This window comes from Gopherus flavomarginatus, chromosome 3 (genome assembly GCF_025201925.1).
Source record: "Gopherus flavomarginatus isolate rGopFla2 chromosome 3, rGopFla2.mat.asm, whole genome shotgun sequence".
NCBI classification, from domain to species: domain Eukaryota; kingdom Metazoa; phylum Chordata; order Testudines; family Testudinidae; genus Gopherus; species Gopherus flavomarginatus.
The window spans coordinates 151,191,175-151,208,371 of NC_066619.1; the positions used below are offsets into that span (position 1 = coordinate 151,191,175).

Consider the following 17,197-nt stretch of genomic DNA (forward strand, 5'->3'; position numbering starts at 1 on the left):
GCTTTCTGCTCTTTTCTGTGTCTCAGACCCATTGCTATTTCACAAGACAACTATGTATCTGCAGTAATATTGATCAGCTTTCTTCCCGTAAATACTAGTATCTGAAAATCTGGACTTTTGCCCAAATCTGAAGATGGTTTTTGAAGCAAAGGAGTTTGCCCAACCCCAATTTCAAGTAATGTTGGATTCAGCTCTCCTCCACAAAAGGTTCGTTTCCATCTCTGTTACATGGCTCCAGAGATTAACTTCTTAGCATTGTCGCCTAGTCAGAGCAGGGCAGGGTCGCCGGGGGGGGGGGCAAGTGGGGCAATTTGCTCCAGGCCCTGGACCCCGCAGGGGCCCCCACGAGAGTTTTTCGGGGCCGCTGGAGCAGGGTCCTTCACTTGCTCCAGGCGCCCTGGAAAACTCTCGTGGGGCTTGGGCCCCCGGAGCTTCTTCCACTCCGGGTCATCATTGGCAATTTGGCGGCGGGGGGTCCTTCTGCTCCGGAACCCGCTGCTGAAGTGCCACATCTTCGGTGGTGGGGGCCCCCCGCTGCCTTAGATCCCAGGCCCCCTGAATCCTCTGGGTAACCCTGGAGCAGGGGGCTGCAAGCCAGGGCTTTACTGTGTGCTGTAGAAATGCTGTGCTGTGAGCCACTGGCCATGTCACTCCCTCACTGTGACACATCTTCCCAGGCTGTAAAAGGGGTAGAATACTAATCTGCCTCATCGGGGTTAATTAATTAATGTTTAGAAAGTGCTTTCAGATCCCCAGATAACGTACTACGAAGTTCTCAACTGTTCTCCCAATTAGCTTTAATTAGAAAGTTGAATAAGGTAATTAAAAGCTGGCTGAATATTCCTGAGATAGCTTTACCGATTAGCTAGATTCCACTGGCGAGCTCTGCTTCAGGACTGGATTCTGATCATTCAGGCGCTGCACACTGTGACCTGTTACTTGTAAATAAATGGACGGCTCCTGCTCTAATTGACCTCTACAGGGGTTTTGCCTCAGTGAAACTGATGGGATTGCACCAAAAGTCTTTAAAGGTACGGTGGAACTTATCTAGAAAACCCTTGTCTATTTGCAGCCACCTCCAGTGCATTGCTGAATAAAAACGGGCAGACGATGAGCAAACCCCAGCTCCTCTAGCTGCACAAGCTGAAAGAGAAGAAACAAAAGCCACTGGGGAGAAGTTAAGTCCACTTTCATTGTGGAAACACAATGATGTTATAAAATAACCCAAAGCTCCAGCCCCCACTGGACCAGCATTTGCAGTATGGGGCAGATGTGGCTGGGGGCCGTGGGCAACCATTCTCAGTGTAGGTCAGGCATCGCCTGGTGCTCTGGGCAAACACATTCTGAATGCGGTCCGGAAGCAGCCAGGTGTTCCAGGCAAATATGTTCTCAGTGTGGGTCAGATATGACCTGGTGCCCTTGGCAAATGGGTTCTCAGTGGGTCAGAGGTGGCCATTCATGCAGGAAAACTCCTCTCTGGAAAATCTGGAAATCTTGTACCTTCTGGCTAACTCCTTTCCCCCCAAAGTAGGGCTAACGATTTAAGTATTTTGTGCAGAGCTCTCTGGAGTCTCAGCTTGTCTCTGGTGTGCTGCCTTTAAAGCCTGATTTGGTCACTAGGGGTGAGCTGTTGGATTACATGAGCCATGGATTGCTATTTCCCCATTTTACCAAACCACCAGCCATCTTGGGCTGACCGGCAGCCTCCTCTAGGAGAGGCCCACCCACACTGGAGTTTCAGGGCACAGACGTATTAGCATAGCTGGCCTCAGGGAATCCCCAGCCGGTACGTGGCAAAAGCCAGTGCTGTTAGCCCTCGTTTTCATAATTACAAAGTTCATGCACATCTTTTATGTGCATTAAAAATAAGTAATAATCCACTCCCCTGGAAAAGTCATTGGCACGTATTACTCTAGAAATACGGCCTACGTCTAGCTCATAGCAAATAATCTGAGCGCTAACCGGCTCACTAACAATTTAATTTTCAGTTTGTTTGCTCACCACTAGATCCCAACACTGCCAGCGCAGAATAGGGACCAGTATGAGTTACAGAAGCACAAAAAATCATCTGCAACTACCTGTCTCTAGGCTGCTTCAGTCTCATAACTTACGTGACCTGGTTTCATTTACAGTTGTGCAAATGCCATCACCTGTGGGGCTGAGCCCTTGAATGCATATAAGGCCAGCAGGGACCATTGTGATCATCTGGTCAGACCCCCAGCATAGCACAAGCCCTATGATCCCATCCAGGGATTCCTACATCCAGCCCAGCTAGCGTGTGATTAAACTAGAGTGGCTCTGTTTTAAAGATACAGCCAATGTTCATTCCAATGAACGGTGAATCCACCACATGCCGGTGCTTAATTTTCCTGCATTCACCGAACGATGCAGACTCCCATTTCTACCTGACCCACCCAATGCTCCCTCCCATAACAAGCCTGGTCTCTCACCGGGGTTGGAAACCAGTACATGTGGCTCCCTGCCCTGGCCAGGCTCAGAGAGGGGAAGCGTGAGGCCAGGTCTCAGACCTGGCCAGCCACATGACTTTTATACCCACAGTGTAACCATTGGGTGCAATCCTGCCATGTGTACGCCCAGTGAGCAGTGCCTTACTCCGCTAGCATGTCCATAGAACTGAGAGGGGCTGTGCCCAGAGTCGGGATTGCTCCGTGTGAGCACGGGTGGCAGAACTGGGTAACTAGCGCTGTGATTTCGCTTCAATGTGTCAGGGAAGCTCTGAGCTGGGTTCTGGTCCAAGCCCAAGTGGACTATGTAGCCCAGTTGCAAGGACTGTGTCTGCACCTCTTCTGGTTTGCTCTGGTTTTGGTGAACCCCAGCAGACTGATTACCCACAGGAGCCATTGGCCAGCTAGACCATCTGGTGGCCAGCTGAGCACATACATCCAAGGGACACCCCCCACCAGCCAAATCACATGTCACCACCATGGCCCTTCCTCTGCACTAGTCCTTGGCTCAATCCTCCCCCAGGTGACTCAAACTCACTCTTCTCACCCCATGTCATGCTGCACAGTGGGGACAAGAGGGGGAACAGGGAAGGTTGTTGCTTGGGCGAGGAGGTTGACAAGAAGGCATGGCCTGCCTGCCTTCTTTCTGCCCTCTGCCCTGGCATAGACAACCTTCCTTGGGCCCATTTCTCCTAGCAACAGGGCTGCCTGTGAATGAGTTCCTCCCACCAGCGCTAACTAGGCATTGCTTTCAGGAACGCCTTCAAGCAGACTGAGATGTTCGAGAGTCGCCGGCCATGCCGAGCCGTTCAGGAGCAGCCAGGCGTGCTCAACATGCTGGCAGGCCAAGTCCACAGTGAGTGCTCGTCATCCATATTTAATTATTCCTTTTGTTCGTTAATTTTTAACTACAGTACTCCTGCTATCAAGGGCCATTAGGGGGTCCCAACTTCAGGGTTCAACCAGCAGAAAAGTGCTTGTGACAGAGCGTACATTACTTGGTGTTTCTGCTTTCCACTTTGCTGGGCTGCGTTAGCCAGCAGACTGCTCCACCACTGGTTGTGAATAAAACATGGCCCTTCATTTGGAGTTCATTTTCCTTTTCATCCCTGTCACAGTCACTTTGCCTCACGCTGAAGTTCACGAGCTCACTCGAGTTCCTGCGTTTCCATGAACTATCTGAATTTCTGTAGGGAAGGTCCCTGCATTACTAGCTGCAAGTGCTAGTTGCAGCGGGTCTCTTTAGTGGTAGGCCTGGTGCTGGCAAGCCAGCTGCATGGACATACGTTGCCAAGGGGAAGGAAATCCAGCGTCAAGTGTTTCCGCCCCTCCAGGGCCAGGGTCTGCCAAATTACTGAGTCAGCAAGTGGTTGGGCAGCCCCAAGTGGCAGCTTGTGCTTATGCTCAGCGCTGGCCTTTGCCCCTGGATCCTGGCCTGTTGGTCCAGTCCAGGCCCCTCTCTTGAGACTCTACAGGCTAAGTTTAGGCCGGCCTTTCCAAAAGCAGGCCCTACCCACACTGGCAAACACTGGGAGCTGCTGGGTGTTGAGGGTCTTTTGAAAAACTGGCCTATAATCAACTCATGTATTTAGAGCCTCCTTCCCCAGATGCCACACGTTAAGCACTGACCCCTGGGCAGGGGAAAGCAGGAAAGGCCTTGGGTTTTATACTGAGCCTGCCGCACTGCTGCCCTATGTGATCACCTGGCATGGCTATTTGTCCATCAGTCCGGTCCTTTAAAGAACCTTTACAGACCAGAACAGAAATGCATGATCCTATTGGTCCCTTCAGGCCCTAAAATCTCTGAATCTAGCAGTGAGTTTTGTTCTCACTGTCTGGTGGCTTTTCATCCTGGACTGACATGTACCCCCCACTCAACACTTTCAGTCACAGACAGATCCGCAGCAGCAACTTGACCGGGAATTCTCCCACATTTACCCTTGAACTAGGTCACCCTTTCTACATTTTCAGCCACCCTCGCTAGTCGGTAACCCTTGGGCTCAGCACCAGGGGAAATGCATTCTGCATAAATATTGGGAGGAGGATAATTACCCACAGACTGGGGAGCAGATACAGTCAGGAGTGGATTTACTAGGCATTGCAGAAAGTAGTTCGAGAAGTGCTCCTCCCTCACATGCGTTGCTGACCGGGTACAGGGAACGGCCCTTCCCGGAAGGGGCTGTGATATCACAGTTGAGTGTGACAGCTCTAAAGGTGAGAGGCTGGCTCTAAAATGGCCATTCTCATTGTGCTCGTGCACTTTCCAAAGATGGCCTAGTCTGTGTCCAACTCCGGTGTCACCTGCCGATGGAGACGGAGGAACAAAAGACTCTGCAGGGACCAGAGCTAGCTATGAAATCTCAAAATCGAACTCACCTAGCTCAGAGGATCAACTTGCAGGTTGGCTTGGTAGTGGGGCACCTCAGTGGCCACAGCTTGCAGGCATGTAACACCCGCCCTTTGGTTTGTGTAGGCATTTCCTGGTGCTGCTACCTGTCTCTGACGGTCATCCTGGGAGGAGGTGCTCATGGGATCATATGGATGAACAGCTCTTCTTTGGCTGTGGTGCTGTCTCAAGTGCTCTGCTCTCTGGGTTGTATTGGGACATGGGGTGGAGGAGAAGGGCATCACTAGCAGCAGTAAGAATTGCCTCTCTCCTGTTGCTTATCTCAGTGTGAACGCTCCTGGGCTGCTGTCCATTATGCCCCTTAGGAACCTACACTGCTCCATACCATGTTGGAACAGGGTTTCTGTCTGTCCCTCTAGGGAATTCCCACTGCTTGACTATCTCTTGGGCTACAGATTGCTCATAGTGTCATGGAAATCACTAGCATCTACTCCAGCTTAGCTAGTCAGATACTCCGTGCATGACTACATGTATTTGTATGTAAGATCAGAAGAGCATCACAGTATGTGGATTATTAATGCAGGAAAAGTCCTTCCAGACAAGCCAGGCATACTGAGACACATGCAGTCGCTACCAAGGAGTGATAAAACGGGTCTCGGATGGAAGCAGCTCCCTAGCTTTAGTAACATCGTGCTGCAGACTCGGCCCCTCAGGGAGGTGGAAACTTGATTTGCTTGGTGGTGGTTGCCACTTACATGTAGCTGTCATCACCAGAGGTGGCTCCAGCTTTTTTGCCGCCCCAAGCACTGAAGGCAGGCTGCCTTCAGTGGCTTGCCTGTGGGAGGTCCCTGATCCTGCAGATTCGGTGGCTTGCCTGTGGGTACCCATCCCGAATTTGGTGTACCTGTCCCGAATTGCCGCCGAATCCGCAGGACTGGTGGACCTCCCACAGGCGTGCCACCGAAGGCTGCCTGACTGCTGCCCTCACAGGGACTAGCAGGGCGCCCCCTGCGGCTTGCTGCCCCAGGCACACGCTTGGAGCGCTGGTGCCTGGAGCTGCTGCTGGTCATCACCTATGGTCAGTTCACAACAGGGATTCACCTGGCCCCTTGCCTGCAGGAGTCAGCGTCGGAAGGTTTCAAGGACTAAGACTACAGTCACTAAGGTTTCTGGTAAATAATTTTTCAGGACATGATCAAAAGTGAGTTCTTTTGTTCTCTCTTCCATCGTATAATTTAAGAAGCTGGAACCCAACTTCCTCAACCCATCGTGCCCAGGAACGTTATTCAACCCTTGCCTGCACCATGCACAGACTCTCGCCTTTCATTCGGCTGGGATCACCTGAACCCAGAATGTTTCTGGGGCTGTTGCAAATCCTCGTCTCCTTGTTCACATTGCCCTCCTTAGAGCAGAGCTGGGTAGCAGCTGCAAAAATGTACCCCAAGCAGACCCTGGGCACCCCAGACCTAAGCAGGGGGAGAATGACCCATCCTCCCCCACTTTTGTCCGCAGCCTACCAGACCTGCCAGGGATGTGACAGGCTAAGGAGCCTGAACTCCTCCTCTCAGCAGCAGCGGTGGCTACTGACCTGAAAACATCAGTGGGTGAGGTGGAGGGAGCACTATTAATCAGGTATCGTTCACCAGCGAACACCATCGCAGTAACCGCCTGCAGCTACAGCACATGGGTCTGTCCACGCAGTGACAGCTGCCCCTGTAGCTCAGCAGTAGATCACCTGCCTTGAATGGGGAGCCCTGACATCTGGGCTACAGCACCAAAAGCCTGACCTTACAGATGGCCAACTCCGAACACACCCGGCCACACAAACACACACCACACCAATGGCCTTCCAGATAATTAGCCGCAAGTGCCAGTTTGGGCTGCACAGTACCCATATACAGAGGCACATGTGTACAGGGTTCTTCAATACCCGGTAGATTCTAGAACTGCCTCCTGTGGCCTTGGTGTGAATGAAAGTGAAAGGATTAAGGAGGAGAGAGGTGTCCGGGATACATCAGGCAGTGTGTGCTTCACCTCGGGAAGCCTGTCCCCACTCGTCCCCTGAGGAGGTGTCAGCTTGATTGGGGTGAGATCATTAATCTTCTGGAGGAGTGTCTGTTAGCTGGACAGGGTTAGTTGGACAGGGTGCGCTGGGGGACCAGCTCCGAAAGGACTGGTGGGAGAGTGAGCGAAGTTGTGGCTGGTTGGTATAATTTACCTGGGCATGCAATGAAGCGGGATAGGTGAAAGCAGGAGGAGGTAGAGCAGGTGCTAACTCCGCTGGGTACAGAGGGTACGGCGCCCACACTTCAGGGCTACTGGGATAAAGTGCAGGCACTGTGAGCTCATCTGCAAGAAAAGAATAAGGAGAGTTCATGGTTACAAAACAGCAATGTTCAAAACAACCGACCGAGAGAGCTCGCTTCACACCAATCAGCTCCTCCGGCAACTGTTACCTAAGCTCAGAGGGAAAAGCCAAAAGACCAGGGGGGAAGCACTGCTCTGGAGGAGGGTCTCAGAGCCCCAGTGATCAGAGCAGGACCGTGTGCTAATGTGACAGGTAGCGGTGGGAGAGTGGGTGACTGGGATGACAGCTGGCAGAAGAGACTCCCCTCGGACGGACTTGTACTGCGCGGGGACCAGGGTTCCTGCAATGGGGACTATTTACCTGCCAGAACACGTAGCCCTTCCAAAACTGACGGGAGGTGTTTCGCTGTCACGGTGTCGCTCCGAGTACTAACCAAGGGGGAGCATTTCCCCTGGGTGGCGGCTGTTAGCCATAGTTACAGGCTGAGCCACCGACCTGGTTTGCTGGGCCAGGCAGGACACGGCACTGTTTGGTGATGCAAGGCAGCAAACAGTAAACAGACATACAGACTGAGTGTTGACTCTGCCTGGGGTGTGTGTGACAAAGGCAATAGAGGGATTGGGATGCACCACAGGCCAGATCGTTGCTTTGCCGGTGCAAGGAGAAAGGGCCTGGGTCGTGCCCCCCTGCTCAGAGGCTGGGACCACTGCACCCTCTGCCACAGGCTGGGACACCACTTTGGCCTGCCCTCGGGTGTCTCCACACTGGCCTTGCCCCTTCCTGCCCCAGGACATCCCCCCACTCCACTTTGGGGCTCCTGTGGACGTGGCACAGAACTGGTTCTGTGCATGGTGCGCAGGCCCCTTAAGCCAGGAGCATTCCTGCCCGCTGGGCCCTTTGTGCCAGCCTGTCAGGGGAAAAGGCTGACGGAGCAACTCAAACCATTACAAACACGGGTGTTTGCAGAGGGGCCCAGCATGAGTTCTGCTGGCCAGTGGGAAAGGGAAGCTGATGGTGTCGTCGGTTTGGGAGTTGGGAACATCAGCATGGCTGTGGCAACTGAGTGCCCAAACTACGTCCTGATTGTCTGGTCAGAGCCATTTACCGGCTGCCCAAGGTGCGCAGCTGGGGCCCAATCACCAAGAGAAATCCTCTGCCCATTATGCCATATGGGAAAAAAGGAGAGGCGCAGAAGAAGGCAGATGAGACACAAGGAGGAGGATGGCTGGGGGGAAATGGCAGCTAGTGGCCATCTGGCCATCTCCCTGTCTCTTTCTAGTATCATCAATCAATGGGGTCTCTACAGGGAACGCTCTCCGTGGGAAGTGTCTATTGGGCACATGTTAGAACAAAGGGCAGCAGAGCAGACCCAGATGGTTGGTAGTGCCACCGTGGCAGAGTTACAAAGGGATCTCACTAAACTAGGGGACTGGGCAACAGAATGGCAGATGAAATTCAGTGTTGATAAAGGCAAAGTAATGTGGATTGGAAAAAAATAATCCCACTGAACATGCAAGATGATGGGGTCCAAATTAGCTGTTACCGCTCAAGAAAGAGCTCTTGGAGTCATCGTGGATAGTTCTCTGAAAACAACTGTTCCATGTGCAGTGACAGTCAAATGTTAGGCGCCATTAGCAAAGGGATTCATAATAAAACAGAAAATGCAATAAAGTGACTGAATAAACCCATGGTACGCCCACGCCTCAAACACTATGTACAGTTCTGGTCACCCTGTCTCAAAAAAGGTGTATTAGAATACGAACAGGTACCGAGAAGAGCAACAAAAATGATTAAGGGTATGGAACAGCTTCCACATGAGAGATTAAAAAGATTGTGACTCTTCAGTTTAGAAAAGAGACAACCAAGGGGATGTATGGTAGAGGTTTATAAAATCATGACTGTTGTGGAGAAATAACGAGTGTTATTTACTCCTGCTCATAACAGAAAAACCAGGAGTCATCCGATGAACTTAACAGGCAGCAGGTTTAAAACAAACATAAGGAATGCACAGTCACACAACGCACAGTCAACCTGTGGAACTCATTGCCAGGGGATGTTGTGAAGGCCAAAACTATAACAAGGTTCAAAAAAGAATTAGATAAGTTCGTGGAGGATAGATCCATTAATGGCTGTTAGCCAGGATGGGCATAGACGCAACCCCATTCTCTGGATGGCCCTAAACCGCTGACTGCCTGAAGATGGGACTAGACAACAGGAGACAGATCACTTGGTAAGTGCCTGCATCAGTTCCATTTCCTCTGGGGCATCTGGCACTGGCCAGTCAGAAGACAGGATACTGGGCTAGATGGACCATTCGTCTGACCCAGTATGGCCGTTCTTATGTTCCTGTGAGAACCCCACGGGTCTGGGTAGGGCATTTCAGTGTTTGTGGTCCCAGATTGGATTGCATTTATTCCTAAAAACACATTCATTTTTTTCCATATTTTTCCTTATGGCAGGCCAGAGTTAAGGTTCTTCAGGTGCCCTTACTGTGCATTTCTTATCTTAACAAGTTCGGATTTCTTTTAAGTGTACTCTTAACTGTGAATTTCCTGGGTTTATAACACTTGGTTTGGGGGGTAATTATAGAATCCCTGTAATTTTTTTACCCTTAAATTACTGATACATAATTTCAATATAACTCCATTTTTAAGGATGGTTTTTTGGTGTGAATTTCCTTAGTTTGGTAAAAATTATTTAAAATGTCATATGTGAATACTTACACAAGAGACCCAAAGACCATGCTGCCGTGTGATATTTCTAATTATCTGAAGCTACATAGACACCCTTAAACCATAGTTTAAATGTTAACTTCTAACAGATTCACCAGTACACCACGCCAGCACAAGGAAGCTGGAGTGCACCAATCACTTAGGCTGAGTTTATAGCTGCTTTGCATCACTGAAGCAGGCAAGGCACACTGGTGAATCCAGCCCTGATTTGCCACTGACCTATTGTTTCAAGGGCTATGTCAGTGAGATGGCACCATGTGAAGTGGGGCAGGGACAATCCAATGCCTGAGTCCAATTGTCTGTGCTTTAAAGGCTCCTGCTTTGCTTGTGTCTCAGCGCACGGGGGAGCCGAGGCAGCAGCGCTATGAGAAACCTTTCAGGTGCTGACATCTGGGCCAGCAGGTAGCCACAGAAAAGCACTTGGGCCAAATAATCTACCAGTGAAGATTCTGGACGTACGTCCAGCCTCTATCCTATCCCTGAGTTGTTACAGACAACCCGATGCTGAATGCACATTAGCTGCAGAGGAAGAATGGTGACGGGTTGAGTCACCTATGATGTCAAAATGGCCTCAAGTAAAAGTTACCTGAGCTATAGGGCCTGGCTGTAGCTTGTATAATAATGGCAATTAGAGACAACTACCACTGATGGCTTCGCTCCATTTCTTCCAATAGAGCCCATGTGCAGGATCATCATTAACTTTCCCTATAGAGAGAGTTTGAAGAGTATATGTGCTAGTCTGTTGTTAGGATCACTTGGGACAAAGAAAAGTCTGACAGATACTACATTTCTTTAAGGGCCCAGTTTTTAATTAATTTTAACTCACATTGGAGTCTCCTTAGCTGCGTGAGTCTCGCCAGCCTTAGACCCTCCCAGACATGGGGGCCTTGACTTTCCCTGGCCACAGGGACCTTGCCAGCCTAAGAACCTCCCCAGCCACGGGAGTCTTACCAACCCTAGGCCTTCCCCAGCCACAGAGGCCTTGCCAGCCTCAGACCTTCCCCAGCCATGGGGGCCTCGCCTCCCCCTCCCCGACCTTCCCCAGCCATGTGGGTCTCACCAGCTCAAGACTCTTCCCAGCCGCATGAACCTTGCCAGCCCTACCCCCTCCTCAGTTGCAAGGGCCTCGCCAGCCCTAGGGAGGTGATAGCTCAGTGCTCGCAGGGTATTTCAGCTGAGATGTGGCGTGGGGAGAGCCTGGCTCCCAAGTCCTCATTGTCCAGTGTGTGCTGGCCTGGCCTGGCAGCTTCCATCCCATTTTATGCTCTGCAGGAAGCAGGATCTCTCCAAGGAGTCGCAGGAGCTGGTTTTCTTCTCGATCCCAGTCCCAGACCATTTCCAACAGAGGCTCTCTTGGGAGAGACGTCCTAGGGAACTGGTGGCATGCGGTATTCAGACACAGCAGGGACTGTCAGGGAGGGAGGGTCAGATCCTCAGCTGGTGTAAATCGGACAGATCATTTGACATCAGTGGAGCTATGCTGATTTATGCCCGCTGAGGAGCATACCAGGAAGGCTCAGTACAAGCCCCTTTAAGGTTGTTCTGGCCTATTGCACATCTGACAAGAACACTGGCCTTGCAAAACTGCTGCAATTGCTAGATAATTCCCTTGGTTTAGAACCTGCCTCTTTTAATTTACTGTTTTCCTTGGGTTAGTTGTGAGCCTTCAGTTTTCTGATCTGTGTAGACACCCAGGAACTCCACAGCTGTGAATGATTTAACAGCATCATAAATTACTTGTGGGGTAACAACCATGGAAAAAGGTGCTTACCCCAAAAGATAAATAACAGTAGGGAAGCTGATACCAAGTTTAAATTGTGGGATTTATTACTCCCAGGCTTGCATTACTTACCCATTCTGAACTTTACTGGAGGTTTATTTACAGCTAATGCTTAGGACCTGATTCATTCATGAGGTTTTTTTTCCATAAAAAGAAGCATATTCAATTTTTGTGCCAGTGACGGATGATCAGAAACAGCCAGGGAGCGCGGGCCCACTCAGAACATGGTGCTGTTCACTTACTACTAAATGCTCCCTGGTCAGAAACCACAATATTTTTTCAACATAAAATAAAAGCTTGAAAAAATGACTTTGCTGTTAGCTGCTTTTTTGTGGTGCCAGTGCAGTGTAACCTGCAGGAACTGATGCGCTGCCGTCCCAGGAGTAACATGGGATGCTGCCCATACGTTGCCTGTTTCCTGGATGGACGGAGCACTTTCCTCTCCACAACTGTCAGTGTGGCACTTTTCATGGACACTAAGGGCAGAGGTTCAAGTGCTTAGCACCCACACTGGGACCAGGTTTTCCAAAGAGCTCACTACCCAGAAGCTCCACTGTGATAGATACGGCCAAATTCTCATATGACTTCTGCATGTTGGGAGCCCACCTCTTGGCCAATCTGGCCCTGACTGTGGGTGCAGAATATTTCTGAAAATCTGGTCCTAAGTGCAACTAAAGACTTGACTGTCTCATCGTTTGCGTGTGCTCCCCATCTGTCTGTAGCCACCTGCTGTGTCTGGTCTTATACTTTGATTGTAAACTCCTTGGGGCAGGGTCTGCGTTTGTACAGCCCCTAGCCTGGTCTGCACCTGAAGCTTCTAGGCACTACCGCAAGACCACTAAATAAGATGTGAGATGACTGTATCATAGTGTCTACCTACAAGGAGGCAGAGTGGACATTGTGCTGGCAGCCTTAATGTTGGCATTTCCAGAGTCTCAAGTGTTTTTTTGCTAGCCTTGCGTAGGCTGCTCTACTGAACATTTTATACGCGCACACATGTACACACACACATAGACTGAATTACATCTAACGATACTGATGGAGTGTTCTGAGACAGAGAGAGAAGAACATCTCGTCTACATGGGCTGAGTCAGAAACAACAAATCTGAAACATCAAAGTCAGAAAGCGAGAAATTTCAGTCTCATTTTTTTAAATTAAAAAAAGAAAACAGAAAAAAGGACAAACAAAAGTGTCTGAGTTCAGGGAGATGCACAGTGAGCTGCCTGCTTCCCTGCATTTACCACCAGCACAGCCGGAATAGGATGATGTTACAAACCCATCACTTTTGGAAGCTCTCCCATTCAGCCAATGCTGATTTTCTGGATGACAATACTCCCCTTAGTAGCACCTTCCCCTTGTACACCCAAAGCAGCCCCTGCACTCAGAAGAGAGCGTGCACAGAGTCATAGAATACCAGGGTTGGAAGGGACCTCAGGAGATCATCTAGTTCAACCTCTTGCTCAAAGCAGGGCTAATCCCCAATTAAATCATCCAACAGATTATATTCCTAACTGGCCCCTTCAAAGACTGAACTCACAACCCTGAGTTTAGCAGGCCAATGTTCAAACCACTGAGCTATCCCCCCCATACTGTGCTTCATGAAAGCAGCTAAACCTGGTCAGCCAATCAGCTCCCTCATTTTGGCTAGACTTTCATAGCAGCCGCCTGTTTCCATGCACAGCTTTGTTTGCATGCTACCTGTGGCCCGCGTCCTTGGGTATCAGCCTGGCAGTGAGGTCAGTGCAGCCCTCCCGAGCTGGGTGCTGCAGGCAAAGCTGCAGGAGCTGGTAACGGCTTTGGTTAGGCTTCATTTCTGGGTGAACCAAACATCCCTTTGAAAGACAAGCTGAGGAAAATCCTGAAGGTCCTTGTCAGACTGATTGGCTTGACAATAGCCTTTTAGCAACCAACAAGGTTTGAAAACACTGTAAAGAGACCCCCCACCCTTTGTTCAAAGCCTTCCAGCTTTCCCCACGCTGCCCCCCTGCTCTCCAACTCATCCCTCCCACCAGCTTGTGCAATCTGAACAGTGGTACGAACAAGCAGCTGGTCCATCCTCATTCCTCCACTAGAAATCATTGATACCCTGTGACCTTCAGGATCACAATTGCCAAACCTTGCACAGCTCCCTGTCTGATACTGTATGCAAATTAGTTGTTGAGTTAATTTGCATATTACACTAAACTTCAGCTTAACATTGTTTTGAAGATGTGGATTTATTGTTGGTGAAAGGTATTGCTTTGCCAGCTCGGGTCACTGCAGGTCTCTGTTCAACTAGAGGGCTGCCCTGCCAACCTGCCCCACTCTGATCTGTTGGGGTCAAAGGGGCCATTCATCCCCCATGGCCCAGGCAGTTCTTGGCCTTTCTCATGAGCCTTCCTATGCTGAGCGCTGCGTTTGTGATGTGAGAGCTGGAACTGGGGCCCACCAAACTCAGCTCATCTGGGGGCCACCAGCCACCCATCAGCTAGGCATGACTTTTAATTACTGCTGAGCTGGGCTGGTTTCAGACTGGTGAGCCACAGGTGGAGAGTGTATTATTTGAGTAATTCGGTATGAAGGGTGGGCAGGAAATAAGGGAAGGGACCACTGACTGAATGGTACAGATAAAAAGTGAGTGCCTTCCATCCTGTGCATCGAATGAGGCAGGGGAAAACAGTGTGTGCTAATGTAATTACAGACAGTACCATAATGCATAAGTACCCAGGAGCCGGGCTGAGGTTGCCTGGGCTGCCTTGGTTCTGGCTTTTCCTAGTTCTGGAGTATCAACTTTGCAACCTTACTGGTCTTTTTTGGATGCAACATATAGACACTGAACAAGCAGACGGCTCCTGCTGCTTGGGTTCCATCACACCACATGATAACTGCTATGAAGATGACATTGACAAGTGGAGAGCTACTGCCAGCAAGATGTTTGCAGGCCTGAATAAAAACAGTTTGAATCATACATCAGAGTACATGACAGCTAAACCCAGATTAAACACAATGCTCATTGCACCCCCATTACCTTACAGTTGTGAAACATTGATACTGACAAAGCATGTGGAGCAAAAGCTGCAGACAACTGAACAGCGCCATGTGCTAATGTTGACAAGTTTAGATAGACTAAGAAAGGACAACACCTCAGAAGCCTGAAAGTGCCATGTGTGACTACAGTCACCAAAAGATCCCAACTGCAATTTTTTGCCCATGTTGCTAGAATGACCCTCTACCAATTGCCTAAATGAGGGCTTGTCTACATCACAAAGTTGCAGCGCTGGTGAGGGGGTTACAGCGCTGCAACTTAGGAGGTGTACACATCTGCAGGGCATCACCAGCGCTGCAACTCCCTGTTTGCAGCGCTGGCCGTACTCCCGTTTTGTCTCGGGTGTAGAGGATCCAGCGCTGGTGATCCAGCGCTGGTAATCAAGTGTAGACACTTACCAGCGCTTTTCTTGACCTCCGTGGAATAAGCAGGTATCCCAGCATACCTGAGGAAGCCTCTGGTAATCAAGCTGGTCTCCTTCCCCGGTTTGCTCTCGCGTTCCCCGAACCCCCGAGCAAGCAGGTCTCCTTCCCTGCGGTTTGCAGGGTGGTTCGAGGAACGCGAGAGCAAACCGCGGCGAAGCTGATCTCCTTCCCCGGTTTGCTCTCGTGTTCCCCAAACCCCCGAGCAAGCAGGTCTCCTTCCCTGCGGTTTGCAGGGGGGTTCGGGGAACGCGAGAGCAAACCGCGGCGAAGCTGGTCTCCTTCCCCGGTTTGCTCTCGCGTTCCCCGAACCCCCGAGCAAGCAGGTCTCCTTCCCTGCGGTTTGCAGGGGGGTTCGGGGAACGCGAGAGCAAACCACGGCGAAGCTGGTCTCCTTCCCAAGTTTGCTCTCGCGTTCCCCGAACCCCCGTGCAAGCAGGTCTCCTTCCCTGCGGTTTGCTCTTGCATTCCCCGAACCCCGAGCAAGCAGGTCTCCTTCCCTGCGGTTTGCAGGGGGGTTCGGGGAACGCGAGAGCAAACCGCGGCGAAGCTGGTCTCCTTCCCCGGTTTGCTCTCGCGTTCCCCGAACCCCCCTTGAAGCCGCCCAACAGCGCTGCAGTGTGGCCACATCTAACACCACTTGCAGCGCTGGTTGCTGTAAGTGTGGCCACTCTGCAGTGCTGGCCCTATACAGCTGTACTAATACAGCTGTAACAACCAGCGCTGCAAAATTGTAGATGTAGACATACCCTTACTCTCTATGGAAGAATGGATGGAGCATGAGGCTGCAAGTATCCACAGAGACAGTGGGATAACAGTATATAAAACCACCCAGGCAAGTCCCCAAGAGGTGCAAAAGGTGGTTCACAGCAGATTTGGATGAAATCTGCTCATAATCTCAACCCTACCCAAACCTGGCCTGGAGGCTGTTATCTTCTACGTGTGGACTGCCCCTGGAGAAAGGCACCATGTGGTCTAAGAGTTAGAGAAATCCACCTTTCCGAGAGACGGGAGCTACGTTGGTGGGTGAAGCTCTTCCATCGATATAGTGCTATCTACCTGGGGGGTTAGGTCGGTGTAGTAGGTTGCTCAGGGCTGTGGATTTTTCATACCTCTGAGTGACGTAGTTATATCAATGTAAGTCTGTAGTGTGGACCTGGCCTTAGTTAATTCAATGGCAAAAACCGATATTAATGCCGAGTTCAGCTTGCTTGGTGGTAGGTCATTCCCTTGCAGAACACTGAAGTTATACTTAGTGTTCTGTAAAAATTCCACACCTGGGAGTGACCAAACCCTGAGTGTGGACAGTGCTGTGTCGATGGGAGAGCTTCTCCCACCCACACAGCTACTGCCTCTCGGGGAGGTGGATTAACTCCGCTGACAGGAGAGCTCTCTCCTGTTGGCATAGAGTGTCTTCATTAAAGCACTACAGCAGTGCAGCTGCACCGTTTTAAGGGTAGCCTTGCCCCGAGCTGAGCAAAACACAAACGTCTGGACACCAGAAAATGCAGAATTAAGGTTGCCCATCCAACCTTAACTCTGCCCTCTTTCCGCACTTCCCCACTATGCCCAGTTAACACAGACATCTTTACTCTGCCAGCCCCACAGTTCAATGGCCAGTTAGCAACTCTGGCAGTGCACATATCACTTTTCCCTCAGCAGTCAATGTACCTGCGCTGTGAGTTCCAAACCTGCACGCTATGTATCTTTGGAAACACTACATCTGCCCAAAGAGCAGGGAGCAGCCACTCTCCCCAGCCCTGCCCCAGCTTCCCCAGAGGCTAGTAAAATACACAAGGTCCCAAACAACCAATCCAAGGCTTGCCTACCACCCATCCACATTGCCCACCTCTTCACAGCCACAGCACCTCTCCCTGTCTGCCCCATCCGTGTCTGCCCCCCGACAAAGTCCTCTGGCTCCAAGAATGTTGGTTGGACAGGCTGCTGACTATTCTGCTGTGTCCAGGGTCAATACAGTACACTGTTACAGAGGCAACTTGTAGCAACCAAACATGAATTATTACATGTGTATTGCACAGGTGAACAACTGACACCATTTTGACCTATATCACAGCGACAGTTTAAGCTCTAGATCTCAGCAAAAAAACACTTAGAAA

General features: G+C 50.6%; 1 protein-coding gene across 6 annotated transcripts in view; it reads right to left on the reverse strand.

Moving 5' to 3' along the window:
- Positions 1-17,197, reverse strand: part of RBPMS (RNA binding protein, mRNA processing factor) — a 124,763-nt gene that overhangs the window by 26,140 nt on the left and 81,426 nt on the right. For 3 of the 6 annotated variants that reach the window (XM_050945071.1, XM_050945072.1, XM_050945073.1), the window contains exon 6: positions 7,031-7,161. In XM_050945071.1, the coding sequence (XP_050801028.1) occupies positions 7,031-7,161 (131 nt within the window). Of the gene's footprint in view, positions 1-38; positions 1,144-4,841; positions 5,055-6,592; positions 7,162-17,197 lie in introns of those variants that run through there. The other 3 variants (XM_050945068.1, XM_050945070.1, XM_050945069.1) reach the window with 3 other exon arrangements.